Here is a 20,837-nt window from a genome sequence, read left to right as displayed (position 1 = left end):
GGATCTGAAATATCAATGTCTGACATGTACTTTGTCGACCCGGTTCTTTTCCAGATCAATTAAGCTATGCAGCTAATTCTAAACTTATCAGCAATAACAGCTCCAGCAAGTACATATTACATGTGCACGAAACTCCATGCGCAGCAATTGCATCCAACCAGGGAACTAAAGAAGAGGAGAGCATCATCACTCGGAAAGGTTAAAGACCATGAAAGATCAATGAACTTCATCCATCACCGGTGCAACTTATTCCAATTCAAAGTCATTTTCACCCACCAATACCAGGAAAGGCTTTATATTAATGCTAATGCCAGAGCACTGAACTCTGAACATTATCCTGTTCAAACCAGGTCTAGACAGTACGATCAATATCTTTTCAGAATTTGAGAAACTCGTGGTGCTGCCATGAGCTACCTTCAGAGTCCTCATTCCTCACCATCCATTGGAGGCAGGACTAACGTGGACCAGATTTATGAATTTGTGTTTTATCCCAGCTGTCTATCTTAAGATTTGCATTTCTTCTGCATGGAGATCGCGCGATCAAGGAAGAAACAATGTTGCCAATCGTATGACAGTGAAGGAGTCTTGCATTCGTTGAGAACTTTCTGCGATCAGGAGGGCAAGGGCTTATATGGTGGTGGCACTAGCAGCCCATGTAAGCTATAGCACCTTACAACAGCATATCAGAAGCCGTGTGACATTCTTCAGAAAACGTCTTCTAGTCCAACTAACACTGATACTACAGCTAAAGCACGACCCATTACAGTTTCCTGCCTTGCTCTGAACGAACATCTCGATTTATCTGCTTCGTACATCTGACGTCTCTAACAGGCTCGCTCGTTGAATTTTGATGTCTTAGGTAAATATTGCTGATGAAAGAAAAGGGCAAGGAAACAAATTACCACACTAAATGGTTGCCGCGAGACTAAACGAATTCAATCGGTTGGCATTTCTCATTTTTGAATTTGAGGTTTTCAATCATTTTCTAACCCCTAAATTGGTAGCTTGGCATGCGTATTAGAAGTTACAGGACCATTGCCAGAAGCCCAACTGAGGAAACTGGTGCATTGTTTGGATATGTTTGTAGATACCGTTCTGTCCTCAAAACATCAAAATGTTGTTACCAAACAATATGCTCGAAAGAGATCGTTTGCAAGTTCTTTCGCTTGCTCCTTAAAAGAAAAGACATCCTTCCAGCTATCCCAGCCTCTTCAAAAAGCAAAGTACTAAAGTCCCTGTATTCCGAATTTAGCGCAATGACTGTGTAGGTTCAGATTTACTTCCTAGTATCTATTTAAAAAAATAGTAACTCTTTGAAGGCTCTGGAGAAAACTAAGAATGGGAATGTCCACTGTAAAATGCACAATACTCAACCACAATACTATCAAACCACAAAAATGGAAGAAAAGGTTCCTCTTATTGCTAGAAACAACTGATCTATGGAAAGACATGGTATCATCTGTTTGTGTATCAGCATCATGTCTCAAAGCTGGCAAAAACTTCCTGCTTGCCTCTGTCGTTTGTGGCACACTCCCTCTGTTCTTTTATTCAAAAGACGAAGAGCCGATATATCGTCCACGAGGTTTGCAAAGTAGAGAACCAAGAATCCATGGCATACCAAGTGAAGAATCCAAAGACTTGTGGGCATTACAATGCTGACATGAGCTGTTACTTATTCTTGGGAAGTTCCGGTTTTTGCTTCACTTATCCTCGAAAAGGTTATCTCCTGCCACAACTTTTCAACTTTCCATGGGACATAGTCTTGTAAATTAGCTTTCACGTATATGTAAACAGAAATCCAAGCCATTCCTGATGAAAAATATGTGAGGTTCGGAAAAAAAGCACATGCATCCCAGAAACATATAGTACACACACAAAAGCCCCACTGTGGTTTAGACAGACAGTTGTGATAAAAAAAAAAATGCAAACAGTTACAGGATTCATATTGGCTCACAATCTAAGTGCTATTCTAAATTGGTCATCTCTCTCTAACCAGCATCATGGATCCTTGAAATGGTACCATGCTTCTGAAGGTCCACCTCTCCACAAAGTCTCATTTAATCAATCTAGGAGGGAACAATGAACATATTTTGTTTCTCTTTTGGCCAAATATATAGCTTGCTGGTGTCTGCCTTGGCATGCCAACAGCAAACCCTGACTCAAATTTCCTAGCAAGGCAAATGATCAAATAAACAAGCTAAATGCCTCATTTTTACATTTTTTTATCTCTCTCCAGTAGGCCAAAATAAAAGGAAACGACCAAAATAAGCATCACTGGAAATGGTAACATTTCCAGGCAACAACGCGGCAGATACTTTATTTCAATGACTCTTCACCTTTAAATTCCTCTATTTCTGAAAGAAAAAGTTACAAACAAGAGGAGATTTATCCAGCAGGGAAAGGTTGAAAAATGGAAAACCACAAGTTCTATTAACTAACATCGAATAATATATGAACTCTTTAAAGTCCTTCAACCTTCAATTTTGTAGTGGAACACAAGGCAAATTCGGTACTTTCTTGATTAAGCAACACTGTCAGGTGGAAAAAAAAACAGAGTCAGGTGGCATGTAGCCATTTCGATTTTTTATAAGAATAAGGCAGAGACAAAATGTCCTGAACTAGGTCATTTTTTATTCTTGTACAAACCGAATCAAGGAGTTTAAGTACATCAGGTGTAATTCATGTAGTAAACATCGGGGGTATCCAAGTCCAAAGGTGGGTAGGGTATTGTCATTTGTGATACTCACTCTAAACAAAGTTTTGGAACTTGAAATCTATCCCATTGCCTCTTGAAAGCACCGCAGACCTGGTGGAGGGAGGAAAACCCAACTAGGACCTATCAGTTTGCCCTTTTTCTCAATTTTTTCGTTAATTTAACAAAGTCTGGGTACATTTACAGAAAATAACACTTACAATATTAAGCAAAATATATATATTTCTGTTAACAAGAACATTATCACAACATATATACAGCACAGGATCACCATACTAATGTGTTTTTCGCTTCATGCGACATAAGTTTACATGAAAGCTTCTGATATTGAACGAAGCATAGCCCTTCTGAAAGGAGCGACGTGATCACAAGTAGAGAATAATACTCATGCTTGCATACCCATTAAACACTTATACATCATAAAAATAAGTTCTTTTCCTTTTCTCAGGGTACCTAGTGCATGTACGCCACAAAAGGTAGCAGGTATTAGTTAAGGGAAAATATGAACCTCACCCAAAACCGACACTATGCTCACAAATTCCATCATTTGATCTAACTTACCTAGTGTCCTCTAATATCGACCCTAGAGATTGAGTTATCTCTGTTTCAGCTTCAATAAGATTGTTCTTTTTCCTTTATTCTCTACGAATAGGTCTATTCCACTGCATCAATAATACTCATAAAATGCATATGCGTTTGTTTATATGGTATATATATTTTTCCAGGGTACCTAGTGCAGGATGTAGTAGGCACAGGTTGCCGGATGGATATGAACCCGTAAACCCAAAACCAAATCTATGCTCACAGGTTCCATCTTTTGGATCCTGAATTTTTCTTGTGCACTCTTTACATGCAACCTAGATCCCCAATCACACTGGTTCCACCAATTCGATAGGTTCCTTAGGTTCTCCTACACATTCCTGGTAAAGAGAAAAAAACCATGGGTATCAACTCCGGTTGATCGCAACCTATAAAATGATTCCAGCACTTGCATCCCACTCTTATGCTGGCAAAGCTTACCCGGACACTAACATTGCACACACAAATCCTTTGCATCGAGAGAATTCAACATTTTAGATTAATTGCACTTCCTTGCAATCATCAAAAACCGCACCAATGTGCTCTTGCTCTGGTGCGTTCAAAGAGGGAGAATTTTGTCAGAGTACAACAGTGACTTCACAGTTGCAAAGATTACCAACGAACAAGGATGACCAAATTATTGGGTAAGATTATCCAATCAATATGAAATCTCACTTTAAAAGTCTGACCACAAGCAGACAAAAAATGTCATAATCCGGCAAAAGCTGCAAATTTAAACAGGGCAATCACCATGCCACAAATCTGGACTGCAAATATATTGCAACGTCCGACTACACGACCCACACCAGATTCTCCACATCAATAGCAAGAGAAATTGCAGATTTCTCATTAGACTATCAAATCGAATAATCACACTCTCAGCCAATTCACACAGATCTAACACTCACATAAGAAGTCAGAACTCCTCCATTATTAGGCTCAAATGACTGTAATCTGTAAAACTCTTACAAGAAACTATGGTACAGTGTATACGTATATATATGCACAAATCAAGAGAAAGGGTCTCAAGGAGCATGAAGAAAACCTGAATCTACAACACCACCAACACACGCGTATATATTATATCACTGAAAAAAAAGTAAAGGGAAAGACAAAATTCTTACATCCCCCAAATTCAGAAGCCATTCAAGATGGGTCTCTTCCCGAGCCGCTTTATCTCCCTGTCCATCTTCCCGGTCAGCATCAGGCCGAACATCTTGTAATCGCAGAGGAGCGACCAGAGCGGGTGCCCGAACGTCGCGGGCACGTTGCCCTCCACGAACAGGTGGCTGTACCAGGCGAGGCCGTAGCCCACGACGGGCACGAGGAAGAGGGCCCACCAGTTGAACGCCGCCGCGTAGACCAAGAGCACGGCGCTGAGGAGGGTGCCCGCGAAGTGCCAGCGCCGCGTGGCCGGCTTCGAGTGCTGGCTCACGTAGAAGGGCCAGAACTCGTCGAAGCTCCTGAAATTCATCCTCCTCGATGCGAGAAACGCCGACCCAATTCGCAAGAAGATCTTCCGGGGCTTGAGGTTTTCGGCTCGCGGGGGGGTGGTGGTGGTGGGCTACAGGCCACGGCTGATCTCTCTGCGTTCGGACGATGATGATCCTGGCATCACATGCCGGGGAGGGCGCGATTTATACGGTGTCGGGTCGGATTTGGTACGATGATTGCTCGCTCGTTCGTGGGGTGGCAGAGGTGGGTGTGTGGAAGCAATCGATTGGGGTGGAGACGAGTCAAGAAGCGACAGCTTCGGAAGCACCGTCACGTGTTTTGAAGATTCCTCGTTCGGGCCCCTTTCTCATTTGTTTGTTCGATTTGGCACGATCGGTCGTTCTGCGAAAATTGCCACGCCCGTGCCTGAATTTTGCACGTAATTCGTGGTGTGGCGGTCCCAATTTTTTTATTTTTTTTTTACAGGAGTGAAAGATACGTCGTTTAAAAAAAGTTGAGCGAGCATATATGTCATTGGGTTCAACGATGAAGATATGCCCAATGGATAAGAGAACCAAAACAAGGTAGCTAAACACAATTATCTATTTTTCTTAGACATATCTATACATAAGGATAAAGTTAGATAGAAGAGTCTTGTGGTTGAGCCATGTGTCGTACGATTAGGGGTGAGCAGTTCCAGATTCCGTACAGTTTCACTTAGAACCTAGAATTTGTCCGTTGGAACAAGTTCCATATTTTATAAAACCTGAAACCTATCATGCATGCATTGGAACCTACCCTATCACAGGTTTCAGGATCTATTCATGTTCCACATATATTGTTAATTGAACAATTGCAGTGAACCGTCACCTTTAATAACCATCGCTTGCTATTACAATTCACTGACCACAATTTATATTCAGACACACGAAGAATATGAAGTATTAACAAAGTTAAAGTCTCACTCACAAAATGAAAGCTCAAACTAGTGGGTTCTAGATTATACATTCATCATCGAACGCTATGGAATAATGCATGATCACGCAAAGACATAGATCAAGAAAAACACAAAAACTTATTTCAGCTTCCAGGTTCTAACTACCTAGAACCTGAAATCTACCCGACGAAACAGATTTCCCAAATTCTTAAACTTGGAACCTACCATGCATACCCTGAAACCTGAAACCGGACAGGTTCCCACCAATCCAATTCTCTGATTCCATATATCAACCCTATGTATAATCATTGGCTCTATCTTAGTACCTTAAGCATTGATGACATTAAAATAGCCTTTTCATGGCTTTTAAGGGAATTCTTGTGCATTTAACATTGACAAAAGCAATGTAAATACAAATGGTTTGAAAGGATCGTTTTATAACGATATTACAATTACCATGATTTTCTTGTCAATAGCTAGTTATCCCATGTAATCAAGTGATACGGTTGTCCGGGATGGGCGAGTTGTTGAGGGAAGTACATATAGATTAGAATGTATGGAATGGATGTCGATGCAAATGTAGGATAGAATACGATCACCACCAAGGCCTAAAGGACACACCACCAGCCACAGATAAAGATCAGGACTAACGAAGTTTACCACTAAAGCTTAAAAAACAAACTACCCATCAAGGATAAACAACTTCAGGATAGAAGCTCGCCACTAGAGCCTAAAGGATGAACCACCAACCGAGGATAAAAGGGCATCTTAGTGCACCACCAAGTAATAACCACTTTCCAAGGATTAAGGGACAGGGATAGAAGAAGCTCACGACCAAGGCTTAAGGAAAATCCACCAGCCGAGATAAAGGGCTTATTGACTTACCACCAAGGAAGAATCCACCTCCCAAGGATAAAGAAAGAGGGCATAGAAATTTGCTCACACGGAGAAAAATCTTATATATTCATATACTCAAGTCTTCGTGTCTTCTACAATGAGATCACACCTCTATTTATAGAGATATTGCTAAACAAAATAGAAGACTATTCGAATTCTTGGAAACCGAACAAACTTTTGGAGGAAGTCACCTAATTATGACTCTTAAAAGCAACCCGCGATAAAGACTCACAAAATGCTGTGAATTAAGAAACTTAATAACTAGGACTAAATGCGTGCGACCAATTATTGAATGCATTGAAACTTGATAAGGCTCTCTAAATTCGTGCACCAGTCTTGGAAGCCGAATAGTCATAATAGAAAATCATCAAACAACGATAAAAATCAACCGGAACAACCTCTGAAAGTTAGGTAATTGATTAGTAGCCTTGGAATCGACTACAAGCATGTAAATCGGCATGAAGGTAATCAATTGATGCCCATGAAATCTACCGATTCGGTAGCCTCTCCATATAATCGACAACTTCAATCTTGAATCCAACTTATTAAGTTGTAGCCGAAATTGGTTTTTGCCTGTCTAAATAACAGGTGGGTTGGGTCTATCATTAAGACATGAGTAAATAGAAACTGATGCTCCCGCATCATCAAGCCAAAGATAATATTTCATTTAATAATGTTTTAGGGAACTTTACTTTTGAATTGCACGATGATAATGGATGTTTAGAAATTTTAATGAACTTAGCTTTGTCAAATATTTTTAATTTTTTCCTGAAATTATCTTTTAAAAGATCGTATAGTGATGGCACGAAGAATAAATAAAATCGGACTATTGGATTAACCAAATAAAATGACAGTTGAACAGTTAAAATACATATACTATTACGTAATGACACATATTAAAGTAAAATAAAGGGTTAATATCACGTAAAATCCAAAAATAGTACACTTGTGACAAATTTATTCAAAACTATTTGACCACAAAAAATCTCAAACTAATACACATTTGACAAATTTACTCTAAAATAATTTTTTGACCATAAAAAACGCCAAACTGGTACACCTGTTACAAATTTACCCTCAGTTAGTTTTCGTTAAATTTGATTAATACCACAAAAATCTCAAACTGGTACAATTACAAACAAAGGATAAAACCCCAAACCAGTATATCCGTCAATTGCCATGGGTCATCCAACTCAGCAAATTGACGGCAAAATTTAACGGAAACTAACTGAGAGTAAATTTGTCATAGGTGTACCGGTTTGGGATTTTTGATGGTCAAAAAATTAGTTTGGAATAAATTTATCACAGGCGTACCAATTTGAGGTTTTTGTGGTATTAACCCTTAAATAAATCAAATGCATTTATTAAAACTAGAAGATGAATTTGTCTGCTTTTACTTGTGCTTAGATTGTTTTTAGAATAGTATAAATAATAATAATAAAAAGAAATATACAACTCATTCACACAATAGCTAGGTGGCTACTGGCTACTTTGTTCGGAGAAGAGGGACACCATTTTCGTCCCAGACTGAAAAAAAAAAAAAAAAGAAGAACCAAACAGAAAGAAGAAAAAAACAGTAAGAATAATTTCAAAGCAAAAGTGGATCTCGCATGTAACCTTAATCTTCCTCGTGTGGAATAGAATTATATAATAGAAAATCTCTACGTTCCAAAAGCATGCTAAAGTGGGACTCAAGAGATAATATGGCCAATTCGAGATGGTACGGAACGCATGCAAATAGTTTTTATCACTTGAGAAGTGATGTTGCCAAGTAAAAAGTTACTTAATTTAATAACAATTTAGTTGGGCATTACACTTTGGTAGTTGGGTCACATGGTACAAAATAATTCTTTACTAAAAATAGTGTTAAAAAAGAAATTATTTCCTATATTTTTCTATTTTCAATATCCATTGGTGGTAATGTACTAGTAAAAAATGTCCAATTGTGAGAAAAAGATATTAAAAGTGTCATAACTTTTGTATTAGCGCTCTTTTGGTAAAATTTGGTAAAAAAAAAGATCACTTAAGCGCCGATTTGGGACGACGTGACAATATTTTCACTTTTTTCCAACCGATGTGGCTCGCAGGCGCTATGAGTCGGCATAAATGCCCTAAACGTATTCCCTAAACATGTTTGCCCCCAATTTAAAACCTTATGCGGACAAATCGAGCCATTTCTCCTCTTCTTCAAATCCTAACTCGGACCGAGGCAATTTGGGGCAATTAACCGATGCCGACTCGACGCAAGCAGAAACGTAGGCTCTGGACTCTCTAGCCAACCATTTGAGGAAGGAAGAGAAGCTTGGGAGGCGGGGAATTCGCAGCCGGTTGTCTTCGTCGTCTCGGAATCGGCATTCTTGAAAAGGAAAACAGAGGGTGGATGAGAATGGTAAAGCCAAGTTGGTGATACCGTGATAGATCAGGATGCTAGGGTTAGTCGGAAGGTGCTGGAAATCCCGGAATATTTGGGAAGAGGCGATGGATAATTTGCTGGTGGAAAAGAAGCACAGCAGGTTGCTCTCGAGGAGGAATTTGAGGAGCCGTATAGTAAAAGCGACGTCACCAGATTACCTGCGACAAATCTTAAACAACAATGACTCTGGTGCAGGAGACATCAAGGCAATGTCACACCAAACCCAGAAAAGCAGAAGAAGGCCAAGAGGAAGATCTGATGTGAGCAGCGTGCGGAAGATTGTCGTTTTATGATAAAACCATCTCATCGTCCACGCGGGGCTTGCTTTCTTCCTTTCTTTCCTTTTTTGGATTAATACTACGAAAAACTCCATATCTCAAACTAATCATAAATTGATATATCTGTGATAATTTTACCCTCCGTTAATTTTCGTAAATTTTACTGTCAAATTACTTTATTAAATGATAAGTGAAAACTGACGGATATACCAGTTTTTGAGTTTTACCCTCCGTTTGTGCCATTTTGTGATTTTTTTGTGGTATTAATCCAACTCAACGGAAACTAACGGAAAGTAAATTAGTTTGAAGTTTTTTGTGGTCAAAAAATTAGTTTGGGGTAAATTTGTCACGGATATACCACTTTAGGATTTTTGGGTAAATTTGTCACGGATCTATCAGTTTTGGATTTTTCGTGGTATTAACCCTTCTTTTGGAGGGGAAATATTGATCTCCTTCGGGTTTTAGAGGGGAAGTATTGATCAATACTCGCTTAATTTGGATTTATGATTTCAATAAGTATTGATCTTAGAAAATTGTCCAAAAAATCATAAACTATTACCTTGTTGCCAATTCAGTTATAAACATTTTAATTGTGTCAACTGAATCATAAACATTTTCACGTTTTGCCAATTGAATCCATCCGGCCAATTTTGCCCGAAAATCGCTGATAAGAATGTCGGCCAGCCGACCTATGCGGCACAATCGACGCTAATGTGGATAATTTTTAATAATTTCTTTTCGGATTTTTTTCCTTTTCTTATCTTCACCTTTACTTTTTTTTTATTGTTTTTTTTCTCCTTTTCTCTTCTTCCTTTTTTCTTTTTCTCTTTGTCCATCCACCATCGCCCTCGCTGGCTCGGCAGGGGTAGCCCTTTGCCAAATCGGGCAAGGGTTTGCCCTCGCTAGATCTAGGCAAGAGCCTCGCGGCCCTTTCAAATTGGTACTTATTGAGTGCATCCACGAGTCTCTCAAATTGCTCTTTCAGAACGAGGGAGTCCACCTGAGACAAGTAGATGAGACTGATAAAGAACCACACTAATCTCACGGATCAGACAGGAGCCTGACTACTAACTAGGACTGAGGTACCTAGGCTTGTGAACGATGCTTTGTACAGTTTCCAACCACGGAACCAAAAGGGGGCTGTTAAAATATAGTTTCTATAGGTTCTGATTTTCAAAGCATTGATTAAAATAATTTATGAGAATAACTAATGCGTTGAGAAATTATAATCAGTTTAAAGACGTTCCTTTTTATTTAGTTACTTAACAAGTGCTCCGAACTCGTTATCACATATCCGCACGTTATAATTTTCCTTACCAGATGGACTCAATTAGATCCAGTGAAGTGATCTCACCAGTGAATCTGATGCAGCAATGGCCTTTCCAGTTTTCACTCCTTTGGTAGAGTTACAATTGACAGAATATGAGAGAGAGAGAGAGAGAGAGTTCAAGGATACAAAGAATAAGCTATACATATATACAGCATTAAACTGTTGTTTCAGACTACTAGGTACACAAAATTTGAATCATAACAATGGCTTTTTGAATGAGACCCGCTTGCTCTGCCCGACCCGACGACGACGAGGAATTGATGAAGCTCTCCGTCTAGAAAACTCGGTCTCCGGTAGCATAGAGGTTGTAGAATATGGTAGTGACGAAATAGAGAGCAGCGGTGACCGTAAGAAATGCTCGGAAAGATCCGAGCCACTGCACGAAATAACCGGTACCGATCGTGCTGATTATTGCAGCAACTGTTCCTGCTGAATTCGCGATACCTGCACCGTAGAAAGGGTCCGGTTCTTGAGTCGATACGCAAACATTCCGTCGCACCCATTTGGAATTGAAGTTTGAAAGAAGCTATTTGAGCGGAAATAAAATTGCAGGGGAGAACTTACCATGAAGAAATCCTGCACACTGTGGAGCTATATCCTGATTACATGGAGAAAGAGGATAGATTGATCAGAATGTGGTTAACAATCTCATGACTGATGAGGCAATGAGTCAAGAAGTATGCACTCAACATCTCTGTAACAAGATGGTACTATCCTATGTGAACTCACTTGAATATTTAGGAGGAAGCCAGCCTGACTGAATGAACTGAAGCTTAGTGCCACCGTGATGAACAGGGAAGCGACGGCTGGCGAATTGGCGTAATTTAAACAGAGCAATGCAATTCCAGGCCCGATGAAACCGATCGACTGCGAAAAATGACATGAGTGAGCATCCGCAAAATGATCGTCGATAACAGAGTTTATCGAGGATCGGAGGAAGAATTGAGAAATTTACCTGCATGACCTTTCGCACCAGCGTAAGTGAATACCCGGCCTTGATCAAATAATCGGATGCTGCGCCGGCAATGTACCCAGATACCGCCATTGTTCCCCATGGAACAGCGCTAAACCAAGCCGCATTCTTCAGATTTATGTCGAACACCTGTAATTACCGCAAAGAACTGGGGACAATCAATTGAACTTCATCTCGGTCCGACGATGTACCGGACAGACAACGGTGTCGGTAACGCGATACTCACAGTTTTGAAGTAAACGGGCATCCACGAGAGCAGAACGAAATATCCCTGCGACCGATGTTCGCGGCGTATCAGATGAATAGCATAAATGATCAATCAATTACGTTGCTGAAGCTACGTCAAGCGAGACTAACCCAGTTGTTGGTGATGTTGGCCAGTATGATTGCCAATGCCGGTGGCTTAGACAGTAAAACACGAATCGATGGGATTTCTCCGTTCCCGACCGCAGCATTCGATTTTCCATCTTCGATCAGCCGCAGCTCCGATGCACCGACAAATCGGCTCTCTCGCGGGTGGTTGGTCACCCCATTGGCCCACCTCATTAACCAAAGCAGTCCAAGCGACGAGAAGAGAAGGAATGGCCCCGAAATGCCGACGGAGGACATCATCAGAGGGGTGAGAATCAGGCCTGCGACGTTGCCAAGGTGAAATCCCCCCATCGATATCCCGACCGCGCTCGCTCGCTCATGGCTCGGGAACCACCTAATTCGAACAAGCCACGTTAGAGCTACAATTTCTCTCCGGACAAAATGTCGAAGACTCGGATCAACAAAAACCGATTGTGCAGCCGGCCGACTACCCAAAGATCACCCGGGAGAGCAATAAATTAAGACGTCTTACCTCGACGAGAGGTTGCTCATGGAGGGAAGAGCAACGCCCTCAGCAAGCCCGAAGAACGCGCGCATGGCCAGAAGGGCGACCGTCGAGTGGTTGGCGGCCCAAGGGGTGAGGAGGGTGGCCAGCGACCACAAGGCCACGCCCCACGCCATCACCCTCTTCCCTCCGTACTTGTCGACCAGCACGCCGCCGATCACCGACGAGAACACGTATCCCCACAGGAAAGATGACTGTGCCACATGCACAAACACATACCTTGTTAGCCAAGAAAGTGACGAATTCAGCTATTGCAACACAATCAGGACTGTATTTAGAGGTCAATTTTGATTGGGTTCGTGAGAAATTCATACATTGTTTCAATCTCAATCAACCAAAAGTGGAAGCGAAATGACCCAATGACGTGCCAAACTATATGATTCTGCACAAAGCTAAAACCCTGAATAAATTGATACCTTAACCATAACTCCGGAGCAAATTTTAAACCTAAATTAAGGCGGTTGGCTTTGAGATGATTAACACTACATAAGCATCAATCTCACAATCAACTGTCCTAGCCGTCTTTTTCCCGAAAACAAAATTCCGTGGTCACGGCTTGCCCCCGGTCTTACGTCTCAGCTACATATCGGGATGCGGTATAACGAGTACGATACGCAGAGATAAATTTATCTAAACTCGGATGAATTCGAAGATAAGTTCCTCAGTCGTCAATAGAAGAACCCGGATTTCAAATCGACAAATTAAAACTTCAGAAAAAAAAAAAAAGGAGAGAGAGGATGTTTCAAATCGACAAATTAAAAGTTTAGGGCCCAAAAATCGGCGGGGCACGAGGAGCAGCAAAAGTGGGTAGACGACGCTGACTTTGAAAATGATACGAGAAGCTTGGGGAAGAGATTTGTTCTCCTTAAATAAATAAAATAAAATAAAATAAAACTACCCAATCTTGCCGTATAAAAATAAATTATTCTTTTAGGTTCCTTTGACATTAGTTTTTTTTTCTTTTGTTAAATACAATATTCATGGAAACCGTCATAAAATACTAAATTCGTCCTCTTTCGTCATATCACTCCGTCTGTTTCGCGAAAAATGAGTTAGTAAATGATGGCTTGTGTGATCACAAAAATGAATAAACGAAACTTTTTTTTGTCCATCTCGAAAATAATTACACGTGAATTATTATATGACAATGGAAACATTTCTTTTCTCTCGAGCTAAATCGAATCAAGAGACGTGCCGAGCGCGCCGATCACAACCCGAGCCCCATGCATCCGAGCTCTCACATCACGTCAAGGTCGGCATTAACGGCTCGGATGGATCGGGCTCACATGCATTGATGAACATCGCCGCCTTTCGCTTACGTGTGCGGCGGGTCATCATTGGGTGTGGGGGGGGGGACCCGCCCGACCCGCTAGGGTTCGGAGCCGCAAAAGCTTTTTCCAGGAGGCGGCGAACCAACGGACGTAGTTTTCTTACCCACCACACATGCTCTATTCATTTTTCTATTAATTTTTTTTTTTGGGTCGTGATTCATTTTTCTATTTACCACGGGGAAAATAAAAATAAAAATTTACAATACGACGGCAAAAGATTCCAAGAAAACTTTGGCTTTTTTCTATTGGAAACATATATAAATCATTTCGATTTTGAAAATTCATAAAACAGATTCCAAACGTCAGTACTAATATGCTATCAACCAAATTAGAGGGTTATAATACTGAACCCTAGCAATCACATCTCGAATAATAAAAAGTATAGCTTAAAAAAGAGAATTTTTTAAATGAAGGTTATTGCCGAGGCATAATTACCTTTATCTCTCGAGGCATTTAACAGATGAAAATTCACAAAATTCTTTTGTTAACTATCGGTATCAATTCTACATATATTCGTTCGACCAAGGAAAGTACGTGATTCTTGTTTAATGTGGCATTTTTTTCTCATAGAATATGCGATTAATATTTCAAAAGTGAGAAGAAAAAATCATTAGTTAAGCATCCTTAATTAGCACCTGAACATGTTTTTCAACAAGATCTTTCTTATTCGGAGAAAACATTAATAAAGGATATAGGTAATTAAAACTGTGAAAGTAAATATGTATATTTTTTTCAATTATATGTGTTTTTCGGGGAACAAGAAAATGAAAAAGAAGGAGGAAAGAAAAAAAAAAGGGTACCTGAACAATGCCCAGGAAAGGGGTGGACCAGCCGTGCCGGGCGGCGAGGGGGACGACGGCGACGGACATCACCACCCGGTCGGCATTACACAGGCACATCGCGCACGCCATCAGCGCCACCACCTTGAACCTCTCCGGCACCGCGCCGACCGCGTCCTCCGCCGCCTCGACGCGGCCGCCCCTGTCCCCGAAGAGCAGCCCCCGCTCGATCCCCTCCGCCGTGCACCTCGCCTCCTGCTGATGCCGCCGCCGCCTCCACTCCTTCCCACCATTCCTCCGAGCTCCATCGCCGGAGCGGTCCCGCCCGACGGGCCTGGCGCGAATGCCGGGGGCGAACCCTAGCTGGGTCCTCCCGAAACTCGCCAGTCTCGACCTGGTGGAGATCGAGAGGCGCGGGTCGGGAGACGAAACAACGGGGACGGCGGCGGCCGCGGCGGCGGGTCTCAGGGCCTCCATGGTAGAGAGAGAGAGAAGCAGGGGAGGGAAGGGAAAGCAGAGTCAGAGGGGCATGGAATATACGGGCATTTCGACGCTGGAAAACGTCAAAGCGGAGCCCCGAGAACCCTGCAATTTTACACTGCGAGGAGGAGGAGGAGAAGACATCCACACACATACACGCAGCACGAGCGTCAGTACTCCAATACCAGGTGGAACTTTATATGATGATGGTGGTGCGGCAGGAAGAAAGTCGTTCTTTTTTGGGAGGGGGTTGGTGAGGAGGGGGAGAGGACTCAGCATTTGGTCTCTGTCCCTCTCTGTTTTTTCTATTCTCTCTTGTGTGTGTATGTATGTTCTTTTTCGTGTTTGGACCTAACCCCGTATTCATATATTCCCCTCTTTTTTTTTTTTTTCCATTTATTCGGAGAAAGGCCGCCTCGACGACCACGGGTCGTTATTTAGTTCCTTAACAAATGCTTCGAAATCGCCCTTTCAGGGGAAAAACCCCTCGTTGTAAAGCTCGAGTTACACGGGCCGGCCCGAAAAATGGATAAGGCTTCTTTTTTTTTAAACCTTAATTCGAAGTTAGAACGATCGATAATTCAATTCGGGCACATAATCTACAATAGGCGTTGATTCTATCTTTCGAGGCGATCCGGTCCCGCGAGCCGGGACCGGCTTCGAAAGATAGGAAGCCACGTGTCGATGGTTTGCCAAAAACAAAACGACCGTATCCGCCCCTTGATACAGAACTTTGCTGATTTGGTCATATATTTTTGTTGACGATCATTGAAATCTTGAAGATCGTAAGAAAGTCTGAATTGAAACCCCCTCGAAAAAGTGGAGAAAAATATGGCAAATAAAATAAGTAAGTAATCAAAAATTTTTAAATTTATTTTCGTCGTCCTTTTGTTCTTGCGGCGTTGCAGGTGAGGGGGTCGGAGAAGTGGGAGAGGGGACTCGGTCGGGCAGGCAGGGGTCCTAAAAAAACGACGCGGCACTCGAGAAGAGTCGACGTGGCAACACGTGTTCCGTATCTGCCTCCCACATGCTCGGCTTCCCCCCACCAACCACCGGGGATCGACCTGGCTAGTACCGGAATTCCCGGTGACAAATTCTGCATCTTTCTTGCCTTTTATTTTATTTTATTATTATTTTCGGGCGAAAGCCGCCGGAAACCTTAAATTATACCCGCCGTGTCACGTTAATCCTAAACTTTTTTCCTTTTCTTCTCTGCGACGCCAAAAGTCTCGGACTTGTACATGGGCGGCGCATTTACCTCCCTTCGAAGTTCTTTTAACGAGAACTGGTTAAAAATCTGCCCACATGAACATCTGAAAGTAAACAGACACCTGAAAGTAAACAGAGTTGATATGGCACTCACGTGACTTAAGAAAAATAAAAATAATATTATTTTGGCTGAAAAATTATTTAACGGAACCCTGACAGAGAAAGGTAAATGTGTTACACAAAAACAAGTTTTGGGATTTTTTTACGTTAAAAAAAAAGTTTAGGGTAAATATGTCACAGTATGCATAATTTAGGATTTTTTTATGACTTTTTCCCTTTATTTTTTTTTTTGCTGAGTCAACTCTACTACTTCTACTACCACAACTTGTAACGGACCGTTCGATCTCAATCTCATGTTGTACTTTGATATCCCCTCTCCGGTTCCGGCCTAGTCTTTCAATCAATAACTTCTTGAGAGTTCGAAAGATTATAGATGATTCCGCTTCGTTCTGAAATTTGTTAAAAAGGGGGACATTAGATCTCTTTGCGTTAGTTCGTTATTGATGTTCGGCATCTAAGTCGTGTTACGGGCGGCGGATTTTGCGTGCTCGACAGCTCGTTACTCTTGTGTATGACTTGACGCGCCGTCTAAAAAGAGAAAGATAGGGTAGGGATGGTTGAAGTGGCGAGACGCAACGGAGAAAAGTGTGCGGGTGGAAATGATGATTCGGATAGTCGTATCAATAGTCGAGTTGAATACGAACTGCATCTTCTACACGGGGTAATTTGTGTAGTTTTAGAGAAAGAAAACGGTAGCCAAACTCTGTCTCTAGCCTTCTTTTAATCACGACACTCGATCACGAATTAGCCTACTCAACTACGGTCGAGGCGAAAGCCAATTCCTTCCCCCGATGAAGAAAAGATCGCTCGAAATTTACACGTCATCTCATATTTTACGTACCGAACGTGACTCGGCCTTCTCTTTATGTATTGCAGTCATATGGGATGAAGAAGGGAGGAAAAGAAAAGGAAAAATATATATAAATTATAATTTGAAATTTTATTAAAATATTATTTAAAAATGTCCACGTTAGCGCCGGCGACGTCCATGTCGAAGATTTCCCGCCAAAATTGGCCGGATGGACTGAATTGATACATATGTAAAAGATTTAGAACTCAATTGGCAAAAAAAGAAAGGTTAATGACTGAATTGACACAATTGCAATAATTTTATGACCTTTTTTGATAATTCTCCCTATTTATAGTCGAGTTGAATACGACTCGCATCTTCTGCACCGGGATAGTTTGTGCAGTTTCGTAGAAGGGGAACGATAACCAGAACTGTGTCTCCGGCTTTCTTTTAATCACGACAGTCGATCACAAACTAGCCTGCTCAAGTGCAGTCAAGGCAAAAGGCCGATTCCTTCCCCCCCCATGAAGAAAAGATCTCTCGAAATTTATGCGTCATCTCGTATTCGCGTACCGAATGCTACTGAAGGCGATGCGATGACTAGGTTGAATGCATCCGGTTTATCGAGATAAGTATGATCCTTTCTCGCGCCACGACGTCATGCCGATCCTTGTCCAAGGACAACTCGATCGATGTTTAGGGCCAACTCGATCGATGTTTGGGCGGACCATTTGGCTCTCCCTCTCTTTGTTCCTCGTGCAAAGAAGAGGAAATCGACAATAACAACATCGCCAGCCTCCAATTACATGGAGCTTCGCTTCAAATCAAAGGCAAAAAACGAAAGAAATCATCATCACCACGCATTCTCAGTATTTCCTTGGCTGACATCTCTACACGGTGGCCCAAACGTTTGGATGTCGACATGTCGTGCGCCCTCGCTTTCACGAGCCGGGAGCGCCTGCTTACGCGATGTCGCCGATCGATCCGATTCCGATTTTCTGCATGACATGCATCCCGACTAACTTTACATCTTGACATCGAAAACCCTCGTCTCTTATTGATTGGCGCTTTATGTATGACCGTCATACTGGTGTAATTACTGCACAAATTACCGAAAAAGCATTCGGTAAATCATAGATGCAGTGGAGCGCGTAGGGTAAATCACAGTTCAAATTTTTTTTGGAAAATTTTTTTTTAGTCGGAAGAAATCCGGCTATTTATTGGTATCGGTATGCAATTGACGATTTGCTGTAGTCTATTGTTATTAGACACGCGTCATGCAGCAATACAGCCTATTTGAGCAAGTCTATGCAATAACTCTCCGGAAATACCTACTCGCTAGAAGAGAGTGTCTGGGTTATTCGCCGTAACATGTGAGTCTCACGAGATCTAATGAAAAACATGGGATTTTTCGACACGAAGTATTACAAGATCCGAACGACTTTGCGGATTCCAGAGCAGCAAATTCCGGCTTAATTAAAGCATTTTTTACATCTGCTCTAGTCACAGTTGAGCTACTCACGGGATTATGCTAATCTCTTTTTTTCTCTTTCTGCCTAATGATGATTAATCTTAATGAGCAATTTTTTTTTGCAATTTTTTTGGGTGGAAATGGATGGGTTTTGGCTTTTATTTAAATAATTTATTTTATTAATGCCAAAGTGGGTCGTGGTCTTGGACAACCCGTGATTTTAGTAAAATACTCGAACGGGGTCGGTTCGCGTTGTTGGTGATTCTGTACTTTTTGTTATGTATGTGGTCAGTGGTCGGATTAATGAAAATTAGATACGATGACGTGGCACGCCTTATCCCCAATTAGGATGGGTCCCACTTACCAAAGCTTTAAATTTTTTTAAAAATCTTTTTTTTTAAATGCGAGGTCGTGCCTGCTCTCAACGAACTCCACGATCTTCGGTGAAGAATTTCATTGCAAAGAGAGAAAAACATGCTCTTGCTTCGCAGAAAAAGACGGTCATGCTAACGTACACCGCCATTAATTCTTTTCCTCGAGGAAAAAAAAGGACATATAAATGAGGAAATAATAATGAGATACCCTAATTTTGAGAGATTTAAATCTATCATATTCCTAATTCGAGTAGATTTTGTAGAGAGGGGTTTCCTATTTTGATACAAACATCATATATATATATATAGAAGGCACGCTATGGAGCGAACATGAGGAGTGTTAGCTTTTCTCTCAATGAGTTTGAGTCTTCTGCCGGATATTGTGAGGTAACACTTTTGTGGCTTTTTATATCGGGTGCAATTGGTGGTTGAGCGATTGTAAACTCTGTACTCCCCGCATGGCTCTATCTGTGGAGTGAATACTTACACTCTGATGGAACCACGTAATTTTCTGATATCATTATTGTCCCTGATTGATTTCTCTAGTAGTTTATTATTCTCACACCTGACTTGAACTGCAAGTTCCATTAGCTTCCACGTTATATTAACAGTAACTGGTATCGGAGCTAAGGTTTGGGGTTCTAGTATTGATCTTGAGTTTTCTTTGTCTGATCGTTCTCTGGAAACGTCGTGTTTGCAATTATGTCTGAAGCAAGATTTGAGATTGAGAAGTTTAATGGGAAGAACAATTTTGGATTGTGGAGCATTAAGATGCGTGCCTTGTTAACAATTCAAGATTTGGCGGAGGCGTTAGATGGCAAAGATAAATTGCCAGAAACCATGAAAGATGTGGATAAGGAAGAATTGATGGAGAAGGCAAGAAGCATGATCTTGTTGAATCTGTCAGATGATGTATTGATTGAAGTGGCCAAAGAGAAGGATGCCGCGGTGTTGTGGGCAAAGCTTGAGGCACTTTATCTAACGAAGAATCGCTTGTATATACTTAAAAGAATGTTTCAATTTCGAATGGTTGAAGGCACGTCCATCAGAGCCCATTTAGATGAGTTTAACAAACTCATGATAGACTTGAAGAGCGTCAATGAGGTCTTACCTGATGAAAAACAAGGCATGATGTTGTTGGCATCTCTACCGGGTTCTTTCGAACATTTTACCAATTCACTACTACAAGGGCGTACCGCTATAACTTTAGAAGAGGTACAGTCTGCCTTGTTTTCTGAAGAGTGGCAAAGAAATTTACTAAAAGATAACTTAGCAGAAAATATGGAACAAAGTTCGATCATCCGGGGTAGAGACGCACACCGAGAGCTTGGAGGTAATAGATGGAAGAGCCGTTCTAAATCGAGATCCAACATTCGGGACCGTCGATGTTATCACTGCAACGAGGTAGGGCACTATAGGAGAGAATGTCTGAAAAAACAATGGCAAAGGAGTTAAAGGTGGAGTCTGCAAGCTATTGTAATATTGTTACCGTTGCAAATAATAGATGAACATGTGCTAGATTTATACCTTTGAGCTTGCAAGGTCGAACATATGTAGGGCCTTATATATCATCTGCTAGATTTCTTGCATCTAACTACTCTGGAGACAATGCACATTTCACGTTCTAGTACCTTTTCTTTTTGGTCGAAACGTTCTAGTAACTTTTTTTTTTTCGGTCAAAGTTCTAGTACCTTACATGGTGTGATATTTTCACAATAACAATTGTCTCAGATCGAAAACGACGTTGTTCCGTATTAAGTTGGAAAACGACGTTGTTCCGTATTAAGTTGGGCATGAAGTTACCAATCAATTCTCCGACATAAAAATGCCTCAACTAGTGCCTCTCGGGCCC

General features: G+C 41.4%; 2 protein-coding genes across 2 annotated transcripts; both read right to left on the bottom strand.

Moving 5' to 3' along the window:
- Positions 1-1,398: 1,398 nt before the first annotated feature.
- LOC115672348 (uncharacterized) lies at positions 1,399-4,842 on the bottom strand. The gene is made up of 2 exons (XM_030594141.2): positions 4,417-4,842; positions 1,399-1,809 (listed from the first exon to the last, which is right to left on the bottom strand). Exon 1 carries the CDS (start codon positions 4,764-4,766, stop codon positions 4,428-4,430), a length of 339 nt encoding a protein of 112 aa, XP_030450001.1. The 5' UTR covers positions 4,767-4,842; the 3' UTR covers positions 1,399-1,809; positions 4,417-4,427.
- Positions 4,843-10,614: 5,772 nt separating this feature from the next.
- On the bottom strand, positions 10,615-15,177 carry LOC115672347 (probable anion transporter 3, chloroplastic). Its single transcript, XM_030594139.2, has 8 exons — positions 14,563-15,177; positions 12,399-12,625; positions 11,912-12,260; positions 11,781-11,825; positions 11,537-11,683; positions 11,311-11,448; positions 11,146-11,179; positions 10,615-11,025 (listed from the first exon to the last, which is right to left on the bottom strand). Exons 1-8 carry the CDS (start codon positions 15,016-15,018, stop codon positions 10,856-10,858), a joined length of 1,566 nt encoding a protein of 521 aa, XP_030449999.1. The 5' UTR covers positions 15,019-15,177; the 3' UTR covers positions 10,615-10,855.
- Between the last annotated feature and the right edge of the window lie 5,660 nt (positions 15,178-20,837).

The sequence above is a fragment of the Syzygium oleosum genome, unplaced genomic scaffold (genome assembly GCF_021117445.2).
Source record: "Syzygium oleosum isolate NSW1041296 unplaced genomic scaffold, Sole_v2.1 Sole_v2.12, whole genome shotgun sequence".
In the NCBI taxonomy this organism is placed as follows: Eukaryota; Viridiplantae; Streptophyta; class Magnoliopsida; order Myrtales; family Myrtaceae; genus Syzygium; species Syzygium oleosum.
Note: the sequence above shows the minus strand (reverse complement) of the source record. Positions and strands in the feature narration are given on the sequence as shown.

Bases quoted from the DNA above. Each gene is read 5' to 3' on its own strand.
- LOC115672348 (XM_030594141.2), bottom strand. From the start codon at position 4,766: ATGAATTTCAGGAGCTTCGACGAGTTCTGGCCCTTCTACGTGAGCCAG.
- LOC115672347 (XM_030594139.2), bottom strand. From the start codon at position 15,018: ATGGAGGCCCTGAGACCCGCCGCCGCGGCCGCCGCCGTCCCCGTTGTT. The intron at 12,261-12,398 runs GTAAGACGTCTT...TGTTCGAATTAG, and splicing joins ATGAGCAACCTCTCGTCGAG to GTGGTTCCCGAGCCATGAGC. The intron at 11,180-11,310 runs GTGAGTTCACAT...CCATGTAATCAG, and splicing joins GCTTCCTCCTAAATATTCAA to GATATAGCTCCACAGTGTGC.